This window comes from Corythoichthys intestinalis, chromosome 14, assembly GCF_030265065.1.
Source record: "Corythoichthys intestinalis isolate RoL2023-P3 chromosome 14, ASM3026506v1, whole genome shotgun sequence".
Classification (NCBI taxonomy): Eukaryota; Metazoa; Chordata; class Actinopteri; order Syngnathiformes; family Syngnathidae; genus Corythoichthys; species Corythoichthys intestinalis.
The window spans coordinates 23,739,581-23,758,078 of NC_080408.1; the positions used below are offsets into that span (position 1 = coordinate 23,739,581).

Genomic DNA, 18,498 nt, shown 5'->3' on the forward strand with positions numbered 1-18,498 from the left:
AATTGAGATAAGGGGGCAGAGATTATGTTGATAAACTAGCCAGCCGAAGTGACAATATGTGACAGTACACCACTCTTTATTTGCGGCAGCCCTGCAGAGATGAACCTTGCAACTCGCCAATGGCTCCATCTGTCTACAGCCCTGCAAGGAGTATTTTTTGCATTTTACCATGCTTACTCTCAGCTCCATGCTGCACTGTTAGGTCCACGCCAACGCCAACTCTGCTGGTGGGAGCTATATTTACAAACAGCTGCTGTGGCAATGGCAACAGGACCGTGAGAAGGAGGCATAACAATAGTTATCTTGATCTAATGTTTGTTTTTGGTTGAGATGTTGACCTGCAATAAATACTTTACAATACAAATGCACAAAATCAAATGGACACGCTGAATCGACTTAATATAGCTTTTGTTTAATATGATTGCTTCATAGAAATTTCTGTGTAAATAAACATCTAATGCAGGCATAAATAGGCTTAGCAATGCGAGACGGACATAACAGCCACCTTTTCAAACATTAAAAAGATAAAATATTCACAATCAGTAAGTCCACAATGCACAAGGTTACTTTATAATCTTACTTTTAAGAGTTTCATTATCAGTCATACAAACTCAATTAATAGATAAGCAAAGCAACTTCAGTTAACTGCATCTTATTCTCCCATTCACTGTTCTCTTCAGTTAGGTAAACCACCGTTATGCTTCCTGGAAGCAGTTTTTCCTCAGAATGCCAACAAAATTCCTTCGATCACCATCACAATGACTCAAAGAAACAGACAACACCTTTATGATGTACATTCTAGAGGAAAGAATCTTGTTTAATGAATTAAAAAAAAAACATAATTTCATTGTTCCGTGGAACAGTGGGGGAAACATAAATCGAAGCCAATTTTGGTAATATTTTAGCCATAAAATGTGGGTAACCCAGACTGCCCACTCTTCCCCATAACATCATTAATATCATTATCACATGCACCTTTGTTCGAGTCTATCAGTGTTTATGTACGTGGGTATAACTGATGTCACAAAATGACGGCGCTCGTAAGTGGTGTCATGTTTTTTTGTTTGTTTATGTTTGTTTTTGTTTTGCACTGACACGACCTCATGCTGCTGTTGAATCTTTGCTGTACATATGTCCAAAACTGTGTCAGTGTTTACACTTGGTACTGATGGGTATTTATTTTATGGGTTTGCACTTTGCACTTTACCAACTTAGCTGTATGAGCTGGATGGATGCTCCAAACAAAGTTTCGTTGTGCTTTTTTTGTAACAATGACAATAAATATTCTGAATCTGAATCTGAATCTAACATGTCCTGTGCAGCTGCTTAGACACAGAGAATAGGAACGTGAGAGTCCTTATGGTGTCATGTTTTGTGTTTAAACATTTCCCCTATTATCAGAGGTTAAAGAAATTTGACATTTGTATTCATAAATACTTTCTTTCACATGGTTGTCAGTTATAACCTACCAGGTGTTGTCTGTCCTTTTAAATACAGTACAAGCATGCTCACAAGGGGAAGACCAGGAACCCTGAGAAGGTGGAGTATTTCCAGCCTCCCATTAGGTTACCCCTCTCTAGTCGGAGGTAGGCCTTGTCACCTTTCTCCATGATGACCAAACCAGCATTTGTGGCCGCTTCTCTGGTTACGTCCTGGTCCCCGGCAAAAGCGGAAATCATCGGCCAACCGTTCACCATCAAGCTGACCTGGAAAAATGATGATACGCTGTTGCATCTTTAACCTCAGGACTGACAACACAGCTGAGTGACTTACTTGAATTGTTTGTCTGTTGTAGGCTTTAACCACATGAAAGTTGAAACTGTAAACGCCTCTTCTTGGTGCTAGGAAGATGCTGCTCTCCTGATCAAAATGACTGCCCACATTCACCAAGATCTGAATTAACAGTGTGAAATGATGGAAGATGAAAAGGTAAAAGCCACATTAAAATTACCTTGTGTAAACAAGTTACAAAAAACTATATGAATGAATGATACTTTGTATTTTTCAAATTACCTTATATACTCACCCTTTAATAATTTTATAATAATAATACAGGTATCAATTAATCCACCATTAATGTATTGAGTCTATCTGTAAACATGAATTAAAACCGATTATTTCGTGACATGGTCAAATGAAAAGAAAATCGTTAGGCTCCTTAAACTGACACAAAAAAAGTGATAAAAGATTGTATTGTTGAAAATGAACATACATGCATGATCGGGAACTTTAAAATTGTGAAACTGTATTAATAAGATCTAGGCAATGAACATTTTTCAAAGTGACGATGAGGAATATTCACTTTCATGTTGTTTTCAGAGAGAAGATACAAACTTAAAGCACTACATTTTGTCAAGGTTATGAATAATTGTCGGCTTGAAGTACTTTTAATTTGTAAATGTGCTAAGAATTCTTAGATTCCAAAGGAATTTGGTGTAGATTTTTGTCTGCGAACTGCGTGGAATTTCATGACTTATCAGTAGGGTTGGGCATCGAGCATCGATAGGATCCAGGACTAACACTCCAATTCTCCCGGAACCGTCCGAATTTTAAAATTTCGATTCCATGTTTCGATGCCCTGACCGCCGATCGGAAAAAAATTGCTGCCGAACAATACGAAGAACAAGCCACATGAAGTGTGTGTTTGTGCATTGCAACTTGATTTCAACCATGGACACGGTGCAGCGGCGCTCAAAAGTTTGGCTCAACTTCACAAAGAAAAATGGCCAGTCAGCTCAGCGCAACATTTGCAACACAGTTATATCATGTAAAGGTGGCTCCATGACCAATATGATTAAACACCTCCGGCTTCATGAAATACATGTCCCGAGTCGTGCGTAGCTGAGTGCCGTGTATTTGACATGCTGCACCGGTCCTCTAACCAGTCAGAACCAGGTATGTAAAACAATAAATTATGTCTGTCTTCTGCTGCCCCCACGACCCGACCCCGGAATAAGCTGCAGATGATGGATGGATGGATGGATGGATGGATGGATGGATGGATGGATGGATGGATGGATGGATGGATGGATGGATGGATGGATGGATGGATGGATGGATGGATGGATGGATGGATGGATGGATGGATGGATGGATGGATGGATGGATGGATTAGTATTAGAATATGTATTCTTATTAGAATATGTATTCTTATTAGGTCGGGCTAATGTAGCTATATAAGCAGCTAGGTACTTTACGGTGTTGACGTCACCGTTAAAATCAACAGTGTTAAAGCATCTTTTGTTTTAGAATCGGTTTTACAAATATGGAACTCATTATTATTTTTGCCTCATCTACCACAAATTATAATCAATAGAAGAATTTATACAAATCCTTCGTTGTTGCTCACAGCTAACGTACATGCACAGTATGTAAAGTGCGTTGCAGCTCATTGCTACCTTACCCCTACGTAATATTTCCGACTTTTTCACGCTTTCTCATATTTATGGGTTCAAGCTTCATCTACACCCAGTGAACAAGGAGTTTTACAAGTTGTTTTTTTCTGCACCAGGTTAGCCCATTAGTGGGAGCTAAATAACATGTAAAAATGCCTGCAGCATAAGAACACTCTAAAACATAGGCAAAAGAATATGTGTAAATGTTTTCTCCGTGGGCTTTTGAAAAATAAAAACATCTTTGTGAACGTGCACCCCAGTGGAAAGAAACTTAATCATGTTCAAGTTTAAAGACTCATATTTATATGCAAGTTAAAAATAGCCCTATGAGAAATTCACAGTTAATTGAAAGTTCATACAATTTAAAAACTAATCGAGAGGTTAAGAAATATAAACGGCAATTTTCTTTTACCCTGCCTATTAAAAGAATTGGAATCAGAATCGGAACCGTTCAAATCCAAACGATGCCCAACCCAATCCTATATCAGTAAAGACAAATTAGCCCTTTACTTTTGAAGAACTGGGAAATGCAACTTTCACAGAATTTGCATGGGAATGTTTTCATGCTGGTTGTTAAAGTTTTGGTGCACTTTTTGGTCAAAAACTGGCCCTTTAGTCAAGAGTGTGAACTGCTGGAAAGTGTCAATTTTTGTAGGAACATGTTGAAAAGTGATTGATGTGACTAGGTCAAAATGTGAACCTGGTACTTGAGTGTGTCAATTGCATTTAAAAGGGAGTTTTTGGTTAAATAAAAAAAAAAATACATTACTGATGCCAATAGAGATTTTATTTTCTCTCTGTGGGTCCGTGACTCAATGGGTTTCAATTGGTATTGGTTTTGTGTGTGTGTGCGTGTGTGTAGTTTACTGTCAACGGGACCCAGTAGGGATTTGTTTATGAGTTGGAGTTTAATATGAGCCACCTGGGAGTTTTTGGGGGTCCAATTATGCGGACCATGGAGCCAACTTAGTCCAATCGGTCCAACGCACAAATTTTTCGGGTAAACTTTTCCTAATTTTTTCAAAAAGAGCGAGCGCAGGGTATTCTCTAATTATGTTTGCGAACATACAGTAATAATCCCAGCCATCTAATGTATTTAAAATCAGATTCAAACCGAAAGACAAATTAAGTCTTACATGCACAGAGTAGAAATTTTACCAAACTTGACTTAAAGCTGGAGGTTTTAGGAAGCAGAACATCCATTTATGAAAAACAAAACTGTAGTTTGCTATAAACTAACATTTACACTTTTACTTCACTATCATTAATAACTAACTTCCCCGTTTTCCTCATATTTCCAACTCAGCAAATTTTGCATGCATACTTACATTATCAAAGTAGATGATCATTGTGCGATTGCTCATGTCTGTAGGTTCATGGTTGGTCTGGCGGCTGGCGGAAAAAGCAACTCGGCCACTGCCCGAGCGGACAGACATGCCCAAGGCGTTCCCCGCAGGTTCAGATGATGGTGTGGAGTCACAAACCACCAAACATTTTCCCTCGAGAATTATGGGTTCTGTGTCATTCTGCCCATTGGACCACAGTGGCCCCCACAGTAGCAACATAGCCAACACTATGGCAAAATCAAAGGTTTGCATGACTTTTTCTTTTATGGTTTCCCAGTTATTGTTGATTTTCCTATGGTTAAAAGAATGGTGTATCCGTCACTGTTCAGAGTTGTTCATTCCTCGCTATATTTAAAGTTTCTTCTATGCCTGGCCAAGTCCCAAAAGGCTCATTGATGGTGTCAGAAGGCCTCAGTGGAACCTGACAAATAGACCTCTGGCCTCCTCAAGTTGACTTCCTCAGCAAAAAAATGACAAGGCAGTTGAAGTATCTGGGGATGGGAAGAGTTTGACAAGATGAGCTTGAAGGAGCCACTAGATGCTAGTGGAAAAATTGCATAGATTTGATAACAGTAACAGAAGGACACAAGACCAAGGTGGGGCGCCCAGAAAAAGAGAGGGGGCGGAGGAACAACTCCACTGAGTGACCATCTGTCTTCTACACGTAGCTCCTTCCCACCTAACGCCGCTCAACATGCATTTCCTCACATGGTGCACACACGTTCCCACTCTTATTTCACACCAATAAACTGAAGATGGACTATGCATTTTTCATTTCTCTCTAAGCTCTATAGTTAAATTAGTTTACTGTCTGGTAGAAGTTTTTCTAAAGAAGGTGCTCTAAAACCCGAAACACATAAACTTTGCTTTTCATAACAGAAAATAATGAGAAACATTCCGTTCTCGGTCTACTATTACTATTTTATTAAAATTTTATTTTATTATTGATGGTAAAAAAGAAAATGTACATCACCTGTATCGCTTTGAAAAATCTTATATGCCATACTCCAAGCAAATAGGCACATGTATCGTTTCGTCCTCTTCACTCACGTAATTCCACACAAGTCAGTCAGATCAGAGCAAAGATAGCTATGTGATCATCACTCTTTTTGTTCTCCCTCTCTATCTCGCTTTGCCACCTCCTCTTTACCTCCGCCTCTCTCATTTTTGATGCTACTTCCACCCACCACCACAGTGAAATTTATAGAAAATATAATAAAGTAATTGAGCTTCTAAGCTATTTTAAGGGAAGGCCTTGAGTTGCCAAGTGAATCAAATATATATAATACATACAGAGGTGGGTAGAGGAGCCAAAAAATGATTCAACTAAGAGGAATGTTACTTCTATATAATGTTACAAAAGTAAATGTAGCATTCCAAAAAAATACCCTAAAAGTAAATGTAGCATTCCAAAAAAAAAAAAAAAAATTACCCAAGTGCGAGTAAAAAAGTTTTTGGTGAAAAGAATACTCAAGTAATGGGCGATTTTTTTCTTAAACAAGCGTATATTTTTTTCTCAGCCCAACGTCATCTATTTCAACTGTTAATATTATACTGTACCATAACCTATAAAATGACTATTTCATGCAAAAAAAAAAAAAACACACAAAAATCATCTAATTTCGACTAGGAAAAAATACAGAAACGAAACATCACTTGTCCAAAGAGCATGCATGCCCTTTAGTGTAGAAAACATATTTCCTACCATGAAATCAAAATGATCATATCTCCGGTACAACAGTATGGTTTTTTTTTTTGTTTGTTTGTTTTTGTTTTTAACCCACTTCTGATGACTGGTGATGTGAGGTCCAAAATAAAATATCCTGCACATTCCACAAAACTTCACACTAGCATGTGACAATAGTTCAACTATAGCCTACCCATCAGCATTATAAACTAGCATTCTATGTGCCACTGGTTCCCTTCAGACCTTTGCAATAGAAATGTTGCTGTTCAGCTCTGATTTATAAAGTCCAAAACCCAAGGACACTGGTTCAGTAAAAGTGGTCCAGAAAGTGTGGATGTGAGTTAAGTTGTTCGACGGTCCCACTTCTGAGAAAGTGATGGTACCGGCGCTATAGTCCACAGCGACGGCAACTCGTTTGTCAGTCATTTTGTATGTGAGACGTGTTTTCTTGCGGTCATGCCAAGCTGCCAGTTTCCTGTCATGCTGCTGCGTCAAACTCCATGAGAACTGGAAAAAAAACATTTGATTGAAAAACTGCAGTAGCAAAAAAATATGTCCTGTAATTCTTATTTGCGTCAATAATTAAATTTTTGAAAACTCTTGTAACATATCAGAGAATGTGTTTTAAAAACTTACTATTTTGTATACTGACACTTAAAGCAACACTATGTAACTTTTCAGTTTTGGTCGATTTTAACGATGCCGGTGGACAAAAGTGGTAGTATTCTGCCTTAAAGTGCCTATGACAAGATAAAAAAAAGTCTTACATTACATTATTATGTGAATTGGAATCATATTTTGAGACGATTCGATTATATACAACAATTTGGCAGTGCAGATGATGAGAAATTAATTTTTTAATCTGCCGTTTAGCCCCTGCCTGTCATTATAGCGCTCTAGCGTCCCCAACAGGAGGATGACATTGGCAGGGTCAGGGTTTCATCTGATGTAGAATTCTGCCCATTGAGGGGGAATTATTCAGAACGAGGAAAATGCGACAAAGAGAGCTGCAAAATGTCATTTTCAATCTCTCTACTCCAATATTTTTACAGGATATTTTATTATTCTCGGTATGTTTCCCCAATTGCTAAATAAATGGTATGGTCATGACAAATAACAGTCTTGTGCTAAATGATTTATCAAATATTAAAAATACATTTATTCAGTATGACATGGCAAAATTACTCCATAATGGTCAAAACTGTCTACTTCTTACACTTCACCGAATTATATTTTATGCCACCTGAGTTAGTCCGGCTTTTATCATTTCCCTGCCCTGGCTTCTGAGAGCGTAAACAAACCAGGAGGCGTAACAGCTAGCCGACATACTAAGCATGTCTTCGAAGCAAAAAAATCACACAAACCTACCCCGGGTCATATCACACGGCGCCGGGGTTGTCGATTGTCTTCGCCGATCGGCAACCCGCTTGGCGGCGAGCAAGTTACAGCTCATTGTTCCCCTGCCGCGGACAGGAGAGCTCGTTTGTCGGGGAAGCAGCTGGAGAATGACCGCCGGACAAACCGGCCGACGTCGGAGGAGCGCGTAGCTGCCACATGGTCAACACGAATATGGCGTAAATTAATGCTTAACAACACGGTGAAGGCGTAAACAGTGAGAGAGCGGCGTGCAGTTGTTGTGCCGCTATCATGGCAGGATGTGTCTGAGGAGAACTTTTCTACATGTCCGTCTATGATCAAATGTAAGTAAATAGTCCTTTATTTAAAGAAAGTTAGTAGCGTTTTTTTTGTACTCGCGGTCATTTTTAACATAAAGTTGCAATTTCTGATTGGGTGGAAAATTTTACAGAACACCGAGCACACGAAGAGAGCAATAAGCCTAGTATAGCGCTCTCCCCGCGGGCACGCGAAGGACCGAGGGGGGTGTGCGACAAGCTGCTGGTCGACGGCCGAGTGGCATTCTCGCACAAAATGCAAGCCACCTCCGTATTAAATCGTGCTCCATGATCCCAGTATTTGACATAATTCAAAATACGATGTTTACTCAGTTCCTCGTAAATCCAATGGTGCCACAGTCTTCGGACTTGCTTTGGCCATTCTCTGAGGGTGAATGGGAACTTTTTGAAACCCAAAAAGGCTCACATGCAGCAACAAATCCTTGAAGCACATTTGGCTGATGTGTTGCGAAAAATAAACGAATTAGTCCGCAAAATCAGCTGAATCCGCAGTCCATCTGCATGCTATAAAGCAATGCTGTATTGTGAGATGCTGACCCGGGTGACGTCACATTAGCATTCCTCCTCAAAACAGGAAGTTATTCATTTTCATGGCGCGGGATTAAAAAAATTTAATAATTAAAACGATCGCTTCCACACACATCAAAGCGACCCATTTCATTCAGGAGCATAAAATACCACGTGAAATATGAAATGAACATGCTTTTTAGTGTCATAGGCACTTTAAGGAAGACTGTGTTTCCCATGAGGACCAGACCTCACACACCCACTATGTCGTAAAATCATCACTCAATCAAAAATCAATCTCCCGGTCGCCTGCAGATAGATTAAACAACATTTCTGTTTCCAGCGGCTGTGTGGAGGATGAATAGTAATAAGGTAATGTATCCAGGTGTAGATAAACAATAGCACACACACACACCACAACACAATCGTCAGCGTTGATGAATTCGGTTGGGGGGGTCGTCACGCAAACGAGTGAAGACCGGGCCAATGTTTTTTCTTGAGTATCCTGGTAGCCTCCCTTTTTTTCCTCCTTGGACAAAACTTTTTGTCTCTTTTGTTGCTCTGCCATCTTTGCAGAATTGGCGTGAAAGCATTCGCTTCGATTCCGTCTTCATAATGAATGGGGCAAGAGGGAAGTAACGTATGCCGTAAAGCAGTCAGCACATTTGTAGTTTTTTTGTGTGGCAGGGTTCCTGTCACCCACCTCAAAGTTAATTAGTGCTGGTGAAAGCAATACAGACAGACCCCCTCAAGATATAAAAGAGGTGTCATTCAATGAGATGTCAGTTTTATAAAAGTTGAAAAGTTACCTAGTGCTGCTTTAAATGACAGTAAAACATAAAAAGGTCAAATATACCACTTTGTAAATATTTTCAGATAGAGACCAAGGTCAACCACTAATAGCAAAAAAATTGCAAATAATTGAAAACTTAAAACAAAAATGTGCTTCATAAAGGATTTTAAAAGAAAAAAATCTATTACGCACAACTTTTACAACTTCAGAGGTTCCACTGTACATGATCCTTCATTAATGAGAGGATCGGCAATACACTTACCATATTGTTGCCAAACGAATTGCCGTCCTTTCCCTTCCGTCCAATACTCCGATAGCATATGGCGATATCCCAGAATCCTTCAGCTTCTAGCTCCCAGTAATGAGTCCCAGTCGAGAAACTCTGAACTGTGAGGACTTGTGGCCAGTGGTCAAAACGTTCCGGGTGAGCAGCGTATGGCAGGCGTGTTTTAACCCTTGTGACTAATCGCAGGTCATCAGAGATGCTCAGAAGAGGATGAGATGTGTTGGTGTCCAGAGTCAGAGGACAGGTCACTGGTCAAAAGAAGGGGTATAAAAAAAAAAACATTCTTATGTATGTGACTTTTGTTTCGCTTATACAGGTAGTTCCCAGGTTACACCTGAGTTCCGTTCCTAGGCTGGCAATATAACCCGAATTTCCGTGTAAGTCGAGATTTACCCTTCAAGTACCTCTAAATACAAAATAACTGTCCAAAAACATGCATTATATGTCATATTAATAGGATCAAGTAAAAAATAAGATCATGTGAGGTTTGTTGTGTAAAATGCCGTTATATTGAATGACTATTCAGGTTTTACTCGCGAGTGACTAGTTTTTTTGAGAGAAAAGGGCGCTATGGAAAGAGTAAGGAGGCAAGGGAGGAGTGATATCATTGCCGCTCAGGTCGCATAACGCGAGCCCGCCGACTGAACTCAAAGCGGACTGGGACTCGCAAGAGGAGTCGGCGCCAGGGGAGAAGCAGCAGCAGCGGCAGCAGCAGCAAGAGAAAAAGGAAGAGGGAAGTCCGAAAAAAGTGCATTGTCTGCGGCCAGGGAAGAACCAGAGGTTGGGTCGGGCGTCATGACTCTCCCAAGCCGAAAAGGGCGCTTCTTGGGTGGATACATGAGAACCGGAGATGACAGGGTGGTGCTGCTTGAGCCCAGTCCGAAAAAGGCGCTTTGTCGGCGGTCAGAGGAGAACCGGAGGTTGGGGCGGGCGTCATGGCGCTCCCAAGCCAAAAAGGCCGCTTCTCGGACGGACACATGAGAACCGGAGATGACAGCAGGTGGGACCTGTGTGTGGGTGGTGGTGGGGGCATGGCATGAACTAGGTACTGTTTACGCGACTAAAAAAAAAAAAAAAAAACACGACTGGCGACAGAATAGCGGACGAGACTTCGGCGTCATAAAGTGTAAATTGCGTAAGTCAGGTACAGTTGTGGTCAAAAGTTTACATACACTTGTGAAGAACATAATGTCATGGCTCTCTTGAGTTTCCAGTTATTTCTACAACTCTGATTTTTCTCTGATAGAGTGATTGGAACAGATACTTCATTGTCACAGAAAACATTCATGAAGTTTGGTTCTTTCATGACTTTATTATGGGTGAACAGAAAAAAGTGATCAAATCTGCTGGGTCAAAAATATATATACAGCAGCGCTAATATTTGGTAACATGTCCCTTGGCCATTTTCACTTCAATTCGGTGCCTTTGGTAGCCATCCACATGCTTCTGGCAAGCTTCTGGTTGAATCTTTGACCACTCCTCTTGACAGAATTGGTGCAGTTCAGTTAAATTTGATGGCTTTCTGACATGGACTTGTTTCTTCAGCATTGTCCGCAAGTTCTCAATGGGACTTTGGGAAGGCCATTCGAAAACCTTAATTCTAGCCTGATTTAGCCATTCCATTACCACTTTTGATGTGTGTTTGGGGTCATTGTCCTGTTGGAACTGCGCCCAAGACCCAATCTTCGGGCTGATGACGTTAGGTTATCTTGAAGAATTTGAAAGTAATCCTCCTTCTTCATTATCCCATTTACTCTCTGTAAAGCACCAGTTCCATTGGCAGCTAAACAGCCCCACAGCATAATACTACCACCATCGTGCTTGACGGTAGGCATGGTGTACTTGGGGTTAAAGGCCTCACCTTTTCTCCTCCAAACATATTGCTGGGCATTGTGGCCAAACAGCTCGTTTTTTTTTTCGTCTGACCACAGAACTTTCCTCCAGAAGGTCTTATCTTTGTCCATGTGATCAGCAGCAAACTTCAGTCGAGCCTTAAGGTGCCGCTTTTGGAGCAAGGGCTTCCTTCTTGCACGCAGCCTCTCACTAATTCGTGTTGCTGTATGTATATTTTTGACCCAGCAGATTTGATCACTTTTTCTGTTAACCCATAATAAAGTCATAAAAGAACCAAACTTAATGAATGTTTGTTGTGACAAAGAAGTATCTGTTCCAATCACTCTATTGGAGAAAAATCAGAGTTGTAGAAATAACTGGAAACTCAAGAGAGCCATGACATTATGTTCTTCACAAGTGTATGTAAACTTTTGACCACAACTGTACGTCGTAACCAGGGGACTCCCTGTATTCATGTTCTGTCAATGCTTGGCTTTCCTCCCACATTTCCAAGACATACTTCATGGCAGGGTAATTGAACACGCTAAATTATGCGTAGCTGTAAATGTGCCTTCTAATTGACTAGCAACCTGTCCAAAGTCAGCAAGGGTAGGTGGTAGGCTATAGAAAATGGATAAATGTTTCATTACCATACCCTTAAGCACGACCCGGAGCTGTATCCGGCCTGTCGCATCATTTTGTGTGGCCCGCAAAAGCAAATCATGTTCATTGACATCATTGCACATGCTCATGAAGTGCAATTTAAGACATTTTAAGAACCCTTAAATAGAATTTAAAGCCCATTCCAGGGCAAATTTCACGGACAGCCTCATGAAAAAAATCAGCAACCATTAGAATGTCAGAAAAAGTCATTTTATATTTATTTATATTGTATACTTTTATTCTTGCAAGCCACTTTCGAGATTTTTACTTATGCGATATTCAATGCCTTCACTGTCAACTGCTGCTACTTCACTTCAATATTTGCACTGCCTGAACATAGGACTACCTCATACATATTTTATATTTATTTAGATTTATACTTTTATACTTGCAAGCCACTTTCGAGATTTTTACTTGCCCTGCACTGTAAAGGGAGATGCTCCACAATTTCATTGTACAACTGTATAATCACAATAAAGGGCTATTCTATTCTATTCTATTCTATTCTATTCTATTCTATTCTATTCTATTCTATTCTATTCTATTCTATTCATGCAATTGAAGGAATTTAAGACCCTCTATTGCAAAACCAGGTCTCATTCAATTTGTTGTGTATGTTGTAATATGAGGCAATAACACATTTATATGGCTTCACAGTCATGATGGTCCTCAGAGGGAAACCACAACAATGTCGCCCGCGACAAACATGAGTTTGACACCTCTTCCCTAAAGCAATGTGTGTGCATGTGATGTTTGTGATACTTTTCTCTATTTTTATACAATGTTTAAACAAATGTGGATGTGTATTTACTCACAGAGCTCCCTCTTGAGTTCACTGAGACAGCGGAGGGTGGCAGTGATAAACTCTCGATACTTGCCCTCTATGTCCTCCAAAATGTGCTTTCTGTCCAAACTGACAGGCTCTGGTGTATAGAGGGGACTGCTAAGGTCCGTTAGTAACCTACAAACAAGAATACAGTACATATGTCTCAAGTTTTTCCTTATATTTTGGAGAATGTAGTGTTGAAGTTGAATTTTGAGCGGACAGACCATGAACTTTTTCTTATTTTTCATTTTTAGGATACATTTAGTTCAAAATTTCCAATTATGAACTACGAACGTAAATTTTCTAATTTTTTATTTAGGTAGTCTGTGTGCAAATTGAACTTTGCCAACATATTTTAAGACAGCAGACATTTTATGGCCCCCTCCTCCACACACTACAACTACAATCATAAGCTTTTTGTGAAATTGTTGAATGTTGGCTTTCTGTCGAAATGTAGCATTGGTATCTTTGTAATAGCATAAACACTACGATTGTCTTTCTTTGTATTTGTTTTGTTTTTTACCTGACAAAGATAAGATTTTCCGTCATAACATGTCAGGTAAAAAATACGTTTTTGTCATTATAGACACAATGAACCAATATGGAATTATTAGGGCTATAAATATATTTGACTAATAGCATATTTTTAATACCATAACTTTGTTGGATCTTAACAACAAAAAAGTGTAAGCGTGCCTACAAATTAATGTATCTTGTGCTGGTGCATACAAACTAATCATAATAGGTATACAAAACAATAATTGGTGCCAATGACTTACTTTGTGTCATCAGACTGAAAGGCCTGCAGAAAATAGAATAAATAATCAAGTCATCAAAGTAAACATTACAATGTCTGGCGCTACATTTCTGAACAAATAACAGCACTGGAGAAATATTTTTTGTCTTGCAAGACTTTGGGAAAGGATTTGAATGGGTGACTAGCAATACAGTCAAATTGTTCATTTTAGCACCATGAGTTCTTGCACGAAAAAGCTTGTCATCATTCTGAAAAAAATCTTCAGTGATGGTCACCCACTTGTATTAAAAAGTATTTTCAATCCTGATATCATTGGGCTGTCTTACCCAGATGAGCAGGAAGGGGTCGGTCTCTGCTAATAGCGAGGTCAAGTAGTGCTGGATGCTCATTGTCTGGCTCATGTCTTCTCTCACTTTGGAACAGTCTTCATGAACGCGCTCAATAATTCCTTGTCTGTCCTTCTTAGTTATCTCAGTTAGACCCAAAACTAGTTTCTCCACTTGGACCTGCAAGTCTGAGCCCAAGCGTTCTACTTGGGTATTTTCCTCCATCAGACAGTCCTAGTGAATGAAGCACATGTTGATACAGTGATGCTGAAGATGTGAAATGCTTATCTAATAGGGTTTAATTGTGCTCCAAAAATCTATCTATCAATGGTGCACTGCAACCTGTGCACAAAAATCCATTTTTGCCGTGTCATTACTCACTGCAATGGTGGAATCGATGTTGGCATACTCTTCAAGGATTTGCTCTCCTTTGTTTACTTTCTCCTCTGACTGTTCCAGCAGCGTCTGGAGAATCACCTAAGAAAATACACATCTCTGAGCAACAATATTTCCGAAGTAAACAGTGATAGGAACCTGGGGCGCTGGAAGTCACTCAGAGCATGGGGTGCTGAGGATCTTTTTTTAGTTTTTCCTATCCCAAAACAGCCGTTTCAATCCAAATTTGACATGCTCGCACGTTTTCTCCGTACAAGGCATGCACAATGGCAGTACACACACGCATGCTAGGTAGTTTACGTACTACTAGGCTACTACAAACACAGCGTTCTATTTCACCTATAGTGTTTGTTGGAGTTTTTGTATTGGAAATAAAAGCACGCGTGTATTATTATGCAACCCCCGCAGCTAGACAGCGCAATGACACAGAAACACATTTTAAAACTGAAAGGTCCAATAAGCCTCAGTTTAACACCCGCTTTTAACAACACTAAAGTAAATTGCACAGGCGGCATGGCAGCAGCTCAACAGCAACAACAAAAACTAATATGGCTACAATGCAAGCATGTCTTACCTATTTGAAGACACCAAAGGACAATCATCATTTTCGACCTCAAATTGAATTTTAGAAAATGTTGCTGCTTTTGTAAAGAAAAAAAAAACTTCTTGCCCTGTCAACACCTACGCTGCCAACAGTTTACTTTGTCGTTCCAATAGCGTGTTATTCAACGTGGCACGGTAGCAAGCAAGGTGTCAGGTGGGGTTATTATAAAAAAAAAACCAAAAAAAAAACAGAATCAACAGTGTATCACAAAGTGAGTACACCCCTTGCATTTCTGCAGATATTTACTGTATATCTTTTCATGGGACAACACTCTACACTCTACACGCCGCACTCGACATCAAATTAGTGTGCATGGCTGTCACCCCAGGAGGAAGCCTCTTCTGAAGACGGTACACAAGAAAGCCCGCCCGTCTCATCAGACCATAGGACATGGTTAAGTAGTCCATGTGCTTTGTTGACATGTCTTCAGCAAACTGTTTGCGGGCTTTCTTCAGTACCATCTTCAGAAGAGGCTTCCTCCTGGAGTGACAGCCATGCACACCAATTTGATGTAGAGTGCGGCGTATGGGCTGAGCACTAACAGGCTGACCCCCCACCTCTTCAATCTCTGCAGCAATGCTGACAGCACTCCTGTAACGAGTCACAGGACATTTTGGAGGGAAATTGACAAACAGTACTTAATTTGGACATTTAGGGATGTACGTAGTTTCATGGGGTGTACTCACCTTTGCTGCCAGGGGTTTAGATATTAATGGCTATATTTTGAGTTATTTTGAGGGGGAAATAAATTAACTCTATTATATAAGATGCACACAGACTACTTTTCATTATGTCAAAGTGACATTTTGTCAGTGTTGTCCCATGAAAAGATATACTTAAGTATCTGCAGAAATGTGAGGGGTGTCCCCACTTTTGTGATACACTGTACCAAAACACTTTTTTTTCTCAGCAAGACCAGGGGGTGCTGCAGCACCCCACTTCCGGCGCCACTGATAGGAACACACACACACACAAAGACTAACCTTTAGGTCATTTTCCACTTGTGTCAGCCCCTTGACTTTATGTTGAATGTGGCTTCCCTCCAGCAGGCAGTCAGAGCAAACGTATACTCTCTCATCGGCACAGTAGTACCGCAGTAGCTCTGTGTGTGTAGGGCACTTTCGCTGAGACAGGTCCCCCAGTGGATTCACCAACAAATGGGTGCTAAATGCAGGTCTTTCCAGGTGGTGGCGGAGGTGTTCCGCACACAGCGACACTTCGCATCTCAGGCACGTTTTGACAGCCAAGTGCACCAGCCCTTCGTCCGCTTCTGGCGAACAGCAGTCACACAGTACCTCGCCATGCTCTTCCACGCACTGGGGGCACGTAAAATGACCTTTGCCCTCACCGGGGGCACTCCAGGCCTCGCGGATACAGTCAGGACAAAAACTGTGGCCGCAGGGTAGAGGGTGGGATTGGCTGAAGTTATCTCTGCAAACAGAGCAGGTCAGCTCTTCCGTTGCGGATGCCATTGCGAGATGATGTTCTAAAGTGCCTAAGGTGTACTAAAAAGAGTGACACACATGTCATAGTATGATTAAGAATAAAACAAAAATGAATTGTTGTAACAAATAATAAATTGTGCTATTTCAATTTATTAAGCAAGATTCTTTCCACTGACATGACAAAGATGGTTTCTGTCCCTTTAATTAAAAGTGCAGACAGTGAACTTGTGTAAATAAATAATTCCCAAAAAATATATTTTTTTAAATGGCCCAAAAATCATTGATTCAACTGTTAAGGTAGAGAAGTGCAGATTCTGAAATATGACAAGTACAAAAGTTTTTTTAAAAAACTCTCAATGTAAGTACCATAGCTATATTAATCATTTAGCTTTGTATTTTTGAATACATTTTTGACAACATGGAGAGTAGACAAAAGACGTGCTGATTACCGATTTCAAGGTATACCATGGTATGAAAATGTCACCGTTTCAAAACCGCAAAAAACTTTCCGTCATACCGTCCCTAAGGTATTAGCTATTTTTTATTTCTCAAAAAATGCAGGGAGAAATCCCTCGCTTGCAGCTGCAAGGCTCAACCCTCCCCCACTGGTTGTTGCTCAGTGTCAGTGAGTCAGCTGTGCTACACGATTGCTGGAGGAGATGAAATTCCTGAACTTTTTCCCCCATCGAAAAAAAGAAAATCGCCGGTATGGGAAAACTTTGGCTACAGAAAAGTTGCAGATGGCCGTGGCTTAGAGGAGGAGGGCCAACCGACATGTAAAATAAGTTTGCGGAGGGTGGCTGCCGAGGAGGCAATACCTCCAATATGATTTTGCATTTATGCAAAATTAAAGGTTAGTAAACACTGTCATGAACGTTTCCCACCACCTACGAGAGTTAACTCCAGTGTGTTTAGTGTATCTAGCGGTGGTAAAACGTGTTTTTTTCTCTCTAGCAAATGTCTGTGTTTAGAAAGAGAGTGTGTGTATAATGTAAACATGATCGAGTCACACACACACTTGCTCTTTATAGAAAATAATTCAATTATTTTTGTTTTGATGGTAATTATGTTGAGCAATGGCTGTGGGTTTAGCCTCACCAAAAGGATTGCATTTATTTTAATTTTATTTAAAATATTATGTTTATTTTATTTTATTTTAATTTAACATTATTCTTATGTTCCAATTTGCCAATATGTTTTGATTTTTTAAAAAACCCAGATATATCAAAGTAACACATTTTTGAGCTGTAATTGCAATACCGTAATACCATGAAACTGTGATATTTTGGCTTAAGGTTATCATACTGCCAGAATCTCGTACCAGCACATGCCTAGTGGACAATACATAAATCTGTCAAATGTTGAGAGAACAATAATAGAAAAAAAGTCATCAGACAAATTAATACTCAATTGAAGTACAGATAGTTTAGCTAAGTACAGCAATAAACATCATACAGCATACAGTATTTGTACTTCATTACCTTCAACATCTGACTTTTCACTGCAACTACTAATCATTGCAAGTGCTGTTAATAAAATACTTATAAATAAATCTGTACTAAATGTCTTGCAGAAGCAAACTTATCACAGTATCGGAAGGCATACCGTACATTACAGTACACACATTCCATAAAGAAATGTTTAAAAAACTGACCCAAGCAGAGTCTTAAGTGGTTCAATGCAATGAAGGGATCAGGAGATCATCCTTGACAGCTTGTTGACCTGATTTACTGTCAGCTGATGCATGTCCAACCACAAATTCGTACATCCATGCATTGTATCAATATTAGCTTAAATGAAATGTGTAAATAAGAGAGAAAATATTCAAAAGGCAGAAAAGGAGTTCTTACCCGTAGGTGTGCGGGCGTTCGCAGTCAGTGGCCATCAATCTGCTAGAGGTGCGAACTCTGCTGACCGGGGGTTAATCCCTATGGATTCAC

The 18,498-nt window shown here is 40.0% G+C and overlaps 1 protein-coding gene across 2 annotated transcripts; it reads right to left on the bottom strand.

Moving 5' to 3' along the window:
• Positions 1 to 1,305: 1,305 nt before the first annotated feature.
• Positions 1,306 to 18,498, bottom strand: LOC130929861 (cerebellin-1-like). Of its 2 annotated transcripts, XM_057857463.1 has the most exons (9): positions 18,409 to 18,498; positions 16,097 to 16,618; positions 14,495 to 14,590; positions 14,114 to 14,347; positions 13,810 to 13,832; positions 13,020 to 13,165; positions 9,685 to 9,956; positions 5,715 to 6,935; positions 4,996 to 5,232 (listed from the first exon to the last, which is right to left on the bottom strand). In XM_057857463.1, the coding sequence occupies exons 2-8, from the start codon at positions 16,583 to 16,585 to the stop codon at positions 6,666 to 6,668; spliced, it is 1,530 nt and encodes a 509-aa protein (XP_057713446.1). In that variant the 5' UTR covers positions 16,586 to 16,618; positions 18,409 to 18,498; the 3' UTR covers positions 4,996 to 5,232; positions 5,715 to 6,665. The 2 variants fall into 2 exon arrangements, with proteins under 2 accessions (XP_057713447.1, XP_057713446.1); XM_057857464.1 differs by lacking the exons at positions 9,685 to 9,956; positions 13,020 to 13,165; positions 13,810 to 13,832; ... (2 more) ...; positions 16,097 to 16,618; positions 18,409 to 18,498 and adding exons at positions 1,306 to 1,706; positions 1,774 to 1,893 and having other exon boundaries at positions 4,724 to 5,232; positions 5,715 to 6,655.